Source organism: Amborella trichopoda, chromosome 4 (assembly GCF_054954075.1).
Source record: "Amborella trichopoda isolate Santa Cruz 75 chromosome 4, AtrichopodaSantaCruz75HAP2 v2.0, whole genome shotgun sequence".
NCBI lineage: Eukaryota > Viridiplantae > Streptophyta > Magnoliopsida > Amborellales > Amborellaceae > Amborella > Amborella trichopoda.
In genome coordinates, this window is record NC_142339.1 from 44851535 (window position 1) to 44860888 (window position 9354).

General features: G+C 35.7%; 1 protein-coding gene across 1 annotated transcript; it reads left to right on the forward strand.

Moving 5' to 3' along the window:
- Positions 1–974: 974 nt before the first annotated feature.
- On the forward strand, positions 975–8831 carry LOC18435848 (alpha carbonic anhydrase 7). The gene is made up of 7 exons (XM_088864644.1): positions 975–1065; positions 1198–1415; positions 2158–2267; positions 7142–7244; positions 7345–7515; positions 8419–8472; positions 8564–8831. Exons 1-7 carry the CDS (start codon positions 975–977, stop codon positions 8636–8638), a joined length of 822 nt encoding a protein of 273 aa, XP_088720770.1. The 3' UTR covers positions 8639–8831.
- Positions 8832–9354: the final 523 nt, after the last annotated feature.

Below are 9354 nucleotides of genomic sequence, written 5' to 3' on the forward strand. Positions count from 1 at the left end.
TTTTTTGTCCGCGGACTTTAGGATAAGTTTTCTATGAGTCAATAGAATTAAATGAGTCCTCTCTCCTAAATTTTGGATTCAAATGTTTAAGGAATGGAAATCTCAACCATGTTCATAATATTTTGAAAAATAAATTTTAAAAATAAAAATAAACACTTTTTAACATAATTTGTGCATAATCGACATTAGAACTTTTAGGGGCCACCATTTTCTAACACCCATCTCGAAGATGGATGTTAAAAGCTTCGGGGTACCATACTGTAGGAGTGCGTCCCTGTAACACGCACTACTTTCCCTCTTATGTTTATGGATTTAGAAACTCTCGAATAAATTGAGGTAAATTAGGTCGCATAGTTGCACAGTAACCATTGCCCCAAATTACCGTCCCCAAAAAAGAAAAAACAGAAAAAAATAGAATAAGCAGACCAAATGACAAACAGCAATAGAGAATAATTGTTTCATGCGGGCTGACATACATCTTAAACTTGCGTACAAATAGGCGGTCCATCAAAAAACAATTGAAATGAGGAGTCTACATGTTTTCTTAATAGAATTATCATTTTTTGTTTTCAAAATTTATTTATTTTTCATATTTTGATCTTTATGTTAAAGATTATACATTCTCTAAAAATTAGGAACGAATTATATTTCAAAAATAAATTTATTAAGGGGCCCGTATTTCTACCTATGCGGGTTTGGCCGCATTCTAATCACGCTTCATCATTCAATTACCAAAAAAAAAAAAGCAAAAATAATAATAATAATTCATTGTAGTCGTCACAGCTGGTACGGACTTTGACAATCCTTTCCTATTTTATTATTACTATATCTATGTCAATTCATATTCCGAGAATGAAGAGACCCACAATCAAAACTCCTATATATATTACAAGCCCAATGGCGAGGCAACACTTACTATTCGTTAGAGATAGAGCGAGATAATGAGTAATACATTTTGTAGAGAGAGGATCGCAATGGATCTATGCAGGCCTACCCTTTGCTGCACGTCTTCTTTCATTCTTTTTCTCATCATAACACAATCAGTTCCTTCGGGCTCCTCAGAAAGTTGGTAATCTCTGCCACCCATTTTCTCTTTTTCTTTATATACTGCAGTTTTTGTTTTCCCTTTTTTTTCCGGTCTTCCTGTAAGTTATCTCTTCTCTCTCACATATGAAGTTTTTGTTTAATGGGTGGTAGAGGATGAGAAAGAGTTTGATTATTTGGAAGGCAGTGCGAAGGGGCCGAAGCACTGGGGCGAGCTCCATCCCGAATGGCAGGCTTGCAGCAATGGGAATATGCAGTCTCCCATTGACTTGCTTCAGGGAAGGGCTGAGGTTCTGCCAAATTTAGGGCGTTTAAAGAGAGAATATAAGCCTGCCGAAGCAATCCTAATGAACAAAGGCCATGTTATAATGGTATCTCTCTCTCTCCCCTCCTCTTTATGAGTTGGTTGAGTAAATCTACTTTTCATCTGGCTCATTGGGTCAGTGTGTGTGCTTCATGAACAAAAATGAAATTTAGTAACTTTCTTTTTCAGTTTTTTTTTTATCTCTTTTTCATTAGTATGTCTTAGAACACAAGTGGCCAATCATCTCTCTCGCTATACTTACTATTTGAACACAACTTTTTTTGTTTGACCAAATGATTTCTCCCTCATAACATACAATCAATTTCCTCCCTCGGGCAAAATACACGCTATGGATACTTTTCAGATCTCAAATTTTGGGACGTAATCTTTAAAATGCATGTAATAATCTTGTCAAAACTATTTTTCACAATAAACTATTTATGTGCTAAACTATTTATGTGCTATAAAAAACTTACGCCTCAAGATTGAATCAAGACGGTCCAATTTTTAAGGGCTAAATCCAAGTGTTACAAAACTTAAAATTCAAATTCCTTTCTGTAAAAAGTTATTGTACAGTAATTATTATGTGTTTTCCATAATTTAGACTAAAACATATCTCCTGAATAGATGTTTTGAGTGAGGGAGGAGATTCACGATATGAGCAGAAGCATAGTATATGCGCTCCTTCCTTTATTAAGTGTGTACTTTTTTAAGCGCAGTTGTACATTCATCTATAATTGTAATCGAACATTATAGTTAAACATTGTTCTCTCTCTACTTGTTTATGCGTGTATAAATTATTGTGGCAGCTTCAGTGGGGAGAAATTGGAGCTGGAACAATTGAAATAAATCAAACACAGTACGTTCTCAAGCAATGCCATTGGCATTCACCCTCAGAGCACAGTCTCGATGGTTCAAGGTAAATTAATTAATTAATTATGCTATACTTGGGTCTCTGTCTTTTGCACTTTAGATTAATTAATTTCAATCATATCGTTCTTTCTATTGGAAACTAAATAATTTTTTTTGAAAAACCTAATATATGAGACAACAACGTATATTCTCTATATTTGGGGATACCCCATTTTTATGGGGTGTGAATCCTTAAGGATCTGGTAGCACGTGACCCATAGGAGATAGACTTTTTCACGTGTAAAATAAAGGGCATAGATAGGTGGGTCTCACATATGTCTCTCTTGATCTTTCCTCCTTACAAAAGTAGTTGTCGCAAAGACAGAAAATATATGAAAAAAAAAGATGCAAAGAGAAAATTAAAGAAAAATGGTAAGTTTTTTATAGTAATTTGGTTGGGTGTTTTAACGAGAGAAAAATCATATTTTAGGGCTTGAGCGAGAGCTTATGATCTATTATATTCTTCACATGATTGTTTCTGATTAGTGGAAGAGCACGTTACTAGACATAGCCAACTTGCCAAACCATGTAAATCTTTGTGCCTTGCTTGTATAATTTTTTTGCATTATTTTTTTCCCATTAATTTTCCAAACCTTGGTTGTTTTCGTCTATGATCAATATTAGAGCGTTAAGATTTAAGATCCTCGCTGAGCACAAGATTTGTGGCAAATCGCAAATATTTGCAATGGCTTGAGGAAGTTCAACTATATATGAAACTCTAAAAATTTGACAGTTGAGAGATGGTTGTGTAGTATCTTTAAAAGACAGAGAAAATAAACATGAAAAGTTTGATGATTTGGAATTTGATGAGAATGATGAATTGACCAGAGCAAATATTTTCTTGGTTCTTGATGCGTTTGTTTTAATCAATGTCTCTTTATAAACTACTACGAAAGATTTATGGGCTAGGCTAAAATGTACTTATAAAGGTAAGTCTCTTTCTAAAAAACATTTTTTTAAACAAGAACTTTTACAATCTCAAGATGAGCGATGGCATATCTTTAAAGGGGCACGTAAAAGATTTTAATGCCTCGATTAGCAAGTTGCTGTGACTAGACGTAAAAATTGATAAAGAAGATAAAAAAATATATATTTCTTTATTCTACGCCGAAATTATAGGTTGGATTGATCGTGAATCTCAATAGTATGAAATCTCTTGAATTTAATTATATTGTTTCAACACTTCTGATGTAGGAGTCTATGTGAAAGTGTTCACGCTCCGGCCTATGCTGATCTCTGGGATGAGATCAACTCAAATCTTTGTAAAACTCAGTTAAATTATGGAAAAATAAAGAACGTGGGATTGCTTAAATTATGGGTTCAAGAACGACACAGATCTATTCATATCCGATTCTTTACTAAGTCCATTGGCAGCGCCAGCTTCCATATCTGTTTATATTGCTTCAAAAACTATTTTAAATTTTACTGACTAATGAATCACCCAAAATTATAGAAAAATAAACTTGATTAAAGAAGAAAAATATACTAAATTAAGTAGAGAAAAATATTTACCTTCTAGGGACTTGAAACCTAAAGTTTCGGGTTTGGATCAGTCCGCTCTTCTGGTGCCACCATCTTCTTTTTTAATTTCTTTGCTTGCTCTAATTGGTAGACATAAGTCCTTTCACCTAGATTTAGGATTCCTAAGGTTTGGAAAAAATTAGGGATATTTAGATAGAGTCTACCTTGGCTTTGCTTGGGTTTTGAGGAAGTTTTCTTTAGTTTTCTAATGTTTTGGGGATCTCCTAATGTAAAATCTGAATATTGGATTTTTTTGGGATTGTTTTACCATTTTTAGGAATTTCCTAAAGATTTTTCTTTCTTTTAAGTAATTTTTTAGTATTTTCCTAATTTCGAAATTTCTTTGATTTTCTAAGGATTTCCTAGGGAATTCCTAGGATTTTTTTTATTTGAGGGGGTATTTATAGGTTGAACTAGGGTTAAGGTTGAAATTAATCAACCTAATCTCCTAGTTCAATTAGGATTAGATTTATGCCATTTTTTTTCAATTTTTAGAATTTTTCAGATTTTTCCACAATTAAAATGGTGTCAAAACACAAAGTTTAGACCATCAGGCCACGTTTGGGCTTGCCGGGCCGTGCGACATGGGCCATGGCTCCATGCACAATGCACACAGCATCCTATGGACTGCGTGACACATGGAGTGCCAAGCGGGTCTCTCACGCGCATTTGCAGTGCAGTTTGGTAATTCTAGCCCCTGAAGCTTCTAGGGCTTGTATCTTGTGATCGGGAGGTTCGATTTAGGTAGTTCTTAGACCATGTGTTGGGTTGGTTTGGGACAATTCTACTGGATCTAGGTTGTCTATGGTCTACTGAGGTTTCTGCAGTCATTTGGACTCGAAATTAAGTTTATTAAGAATTCCCTTAGCTAGAATTTTGAGGGGTTATCTATAGTTTCCCCTCTATGGTATTCACCTAGTGTAACGAGTGAATGGCAAAGAAATTCGAAGCAACATTTAACAGGAACCGTGCTGTTTTTTAGCCGGTGACACTCATTGTTGTAACGTCCGCAATGCTACCTGGGACCCAGGGTAGTCATCTTTGACTTTAGACCATTTTTTTGAGATCTAGTTCTCTAATCGAACATGATTCTGATTTATAAGAAGTGATGATGTGATGAATTCCCAGTTATTTGAACTTCTTCTTTATCTTTTATTCTAATTCTTGGAGTCCACAGGTTCAGCCTTTTGCTTTGGGAACTTATAATGTGATTTATCTTTCCTAAGGGTTTGCAAGCATGGCAATTTAGGATCTGGTGGTGGCAGAAATATCATGTCCCTGCCTCCTTGAAACTCCTTCATTTTTTAATACGTTTTAGAAGATTTTGAATATTGGTAAGATTTTAAAACGGATACAGAGTTTTGGGTCACTTTTTAACCAAAGAAAATAGTGTTTTTAAAAACTTCACAAAACATATGAGGGAATTTTGATGATAGGTGAGAATTTTTAAATAACGGGTTTGATAAGCATTTTAGGTTCATGCTACCATAGAGCTTTGTTCTTCTTCTTTTTTTCAACTTGAGCTTTTCAAGCCCCTACTTGGGACCTTTAGGACAAGGAATCATCAAGTCCCTTTTCATTTTGCAATCTTGACTCATGTGTTGTAATTTAAGGGAAAATATTTCTTGAAGTTTATGGGAAAACCAATATCTTGGATAATATGAGATATTGCACCTGATTACTCCGGATCTCCTTGGACTTCAAATTTTATCCCTTCACTGCTATTCCTTTGAAGTTTGGATAGTTGATGCTATTCTGATTTAGCTTGGAGCCTTAGACTGATGCCTTTCGTATTTCTTTCACTTTTGACACTATTTCGACTTAAGAAGATAAGTTGAGGAGAATTTCTAGAGATTTTGGAGAAGAGACGAAGAGATAAAGTAAGTTTTTTCTTTTTTCTTCTATTAGGTCGGGGTCCCTTTCGGGAGTTTAACTTGGTGCCCATTTTTCCAACACTCGAGGTTCCTATCGGATTTTCAGCCCGACATGCTTATTTTTTATATTTTCTTCATTGCCCCAAAAGTTCTTTTCAGATGTTCAGCCTAGTGATCATTTCCAAATCTCGAGATTCATTTCGGATTTTCAGCCCAACGTATTTCCTTTTTCTTTTGTTTCTTTTTTCACTTTTTGAAGAAGATGACGAAAGAGGAGGAGAAGAAGTAGAGGGTGGTGGAGGAGGAGGAGGAGGAGGAGGAGGAGAAGAGGAGGAAGGAGAAGGAGGAGAAGAAGAAGAAGAGGAGTTAGGGGTGTTTTTCCTTCTTGGCACTTTGGCCGGATAAGAATTTGATCATTCTTCCTTCTTCCAGGTGATAGTGAGGTTCTAGTCTTGGTTAGCTTTTGGATTTTTCTTATCTCTGGTTGATATTTAAAACTTCTTTGACAGTGGTTGCTAAATTCCTATTGAGTTTTTCCTCTTTGAATTTCTTCATTCGAACCATGATCTTTAGACTTGGAGTCACTCTGAGCTCCTAGTCCTTCAATCTCCTGCTAAATTAGCTACGCTTATTTTATTTTTTTTCTTTTTTTGCACTAACTCCTTAGACTGCTGATGCCATAGAGTAGGATGTCTAAGCAGAGTATAGATGCCCCACCTGGCTTATTTGAAAAAGAGAGGAGCAAGAGTTCACCCTACTCCTTTTCGATAATATTTTTTTATTCGCAGCTTCATTTTTCTCTTCAGGGATTGATGGCCTCTAGGCATGTTGGGAATCGTTGGATAAGGTGTGGGCCTCAACCAATACAAAATCATTATACTCTCTTCCAAATAATTGAGGAAAGGGTTTCCTTTCTTCTTTTAGTCCCGATCATGTGAAGAATGTGTTGTGCATTTTTGAAAGAGAGAACCATGAAGATGGGGCAGGTTTTGAAAGGTTAGATCTCATTTCAAAATTTGAATTTCAAAAAGTGAAGATCATTATATGCTCCCGTAGGAGCAGACTGTACATTAACTTCCTCAGATGAAAACCCTAGCTAGGATTTTTGTTTAGGAACCCAAATTTGGGGGATGTAACCTATTCAACACAGTGGGAAAGAAATGATGCACTATATCGGCCTGAAAAAATGGGTTATAGGTTTGAATAGAGATCATCCAATTTTCAGACAGTGAAATCTTAGTGTTTAGGGGTCCAAAGGCATAATTTTTTCATTGAAAATACGCATATGGTGATTCTGAAGTGGAAAAATTTCAATTCAAATAAATCCTCCTAAGTTGGTCTTCTTGCCTAAGGGATCAAGTATAAAATCTTCTTTGGCAGTGAGGATGCCCCTCTCGCTCTCTCTCTCTCTCTCAACCCCACCATGCATTTACATAAGTTTGCTGACATGAATTCATATTACAAGTACCTATGCCTTTGCCCGTAGATATGACTTGGAGATGCATATGGTCCATCAAAGATCAGATGGACAAACAGCCGTAGTTGCAGTGATCTATAAAGTTGGGCTGCAAGATCATTTCCTATTGAAGGTGAGTGACTGAAAATACTAATGCCTCTCTGGTTTTAAGTGGGCCATGGGATTTTGAGTATTTACTTGTACTAATGTTTCTGTGCGTTGGCTGTTGGAAGGTGACGGATGCGATTGAGGATATCACTGATAAAACAGGGTCCGAAGTGAAAGTTGGATTAGTGAACCCGGAAGATGCCATAGATTTGGAGAGAGAACCATACTATAGATACCTTGGCTCCCTCACTACTCCTCCCTGCGATGAGGGAGTCATGTGGACTGTTATAAAAGAGGTAAACATACCCAGAGGAGACTATAATTGCTTAATTGACATGCAACATGCACTTTTATATGAACTTAGAGCCAAGTGCATGTAGATAAGCCTAGCAATGGGCTGTGCAACTCAACCCAGCCAAACCGGAGCCCTCGTATATGTGACCGATCAGGCCAGGGCTGGTCAAGGGATTTCATAGCTTAGCTCTACGTTGGCGGCGTACAGCGTGTCATGGCCTAGATTGCCTAGTGGCCCAGGCCCAGGCCCAGTCTTTAACAAGCCTTCTTATCACATTGTCCACTCACCCTCAAAATCCCAGCCACTATCCACTTTATCACTTTCTAAAAGAATGAACACTTTGCCCCCCTGTTTTCGGACTACCTCTTCCCTTGTCTCAAGGGAGAATTAGTAGTAGTACATTTTTTTATAGAAAATGTTGTAAGGTGATGTAAAAAAAGGAAAATTTAAAAGATGAATTATGTTATATTTCAGTATTGTTAATTAATTTTAAAATCTAATTAAAGGGCAGATAAAGAACAACTGGTATTTTATGTGTGATTTGATAAACAAAGAAAAATATGTTGAATACGTGATAATATAGAAGTGATTTCATAAATACTCGTGAAACTTAAAAAGTAATAAGATCATCTCATCTCCACCCTTGTCACAACATATACTACCTTCCAGCTTACAGTATTTGCTCCTACCTAAGCTATGAATTATGTGAGGTTTCAGTTGTGGAGATGGGGCATTATTGGTGATCGATCTTATATTCATCGAGAAAGGAGCTGTTCTTTTTTTGTGTGTGTCGTAATTTGAAACTTAGATCCCCCCAAATAGCCTTCAAGTTGTTTTAAAGGCAGTCCCCTCTTATTAATGGCCAAAGTCGAATACTTCTCAATTTTCTTTTGCCTTATTGTAGGTGAAGACGTTCTCGAAAGAACAACTGGAAAAGCTGAGGGCTGCTGTTGAAGATGTGAGAAATTTCATTTAACTCGTACTTTTATCACAAAAATAAAATGAAAAATACTATAAACTGATGTTACTTGTTCGTCTATTTGTGACAGGGATTCGAGAACAATGCAAGGCCAATACAACCCCTGAACCAGAGACAATTATACATCTTCAACAAGGAGCGGTAGAAAGTGAATCAAATATTATTTTTGTAATATTTTTATATATATTAGAAGTTCAAAATAAGTTATGGGTAGGTCTTTTTGCGCGCATTGAGTGATATATAGTCACAAATACGATTGTTGGTGTCCACAAGCGTGTAATGAATGCAAAGCTTTGATTTCAAGAAGTTAATACCACCTGGCACATGAATTAAAATCATAATGTTCAATCATAATGTCGTGCAATACTTTGATTTCAAGAATTATATATGATGTAAGGGTGCGGTTTGTATAGAGCAGAGGCTCTAAACAATCAAAGTACAACGCACTTTCAAATAGTGTCAAGAAATACGATTTCAATATTGGACATCTTTGTGATCGCTTTAAAATATATTTTTATCTTTAATTATAAAATTTAAAGCTTAAAAAAAATGTAGATCTATTGAAAATTAACAATAAAAAAATGTGTTACAAGATGCACTATTTTCAAACCTTGAAATCCATTTTTTTCTCATATCTATGCATCTTGATATCAAGATGATCAATTTGAAGATATTTAGACATCAAAACAACATCTTCCCATGAAATTTTTGAGGTTTGCTCTAATTTGATTGTTTAGAGCAGCCCTATATAATCGTTTTCCATATATAATGGAGTGGTGGTAAATTAGAGGAATGTATACTAAAATGGTTTGATTTTGAACCCTTTATTGAGCACCTCAACAATTTTTTATTAGTTTTATA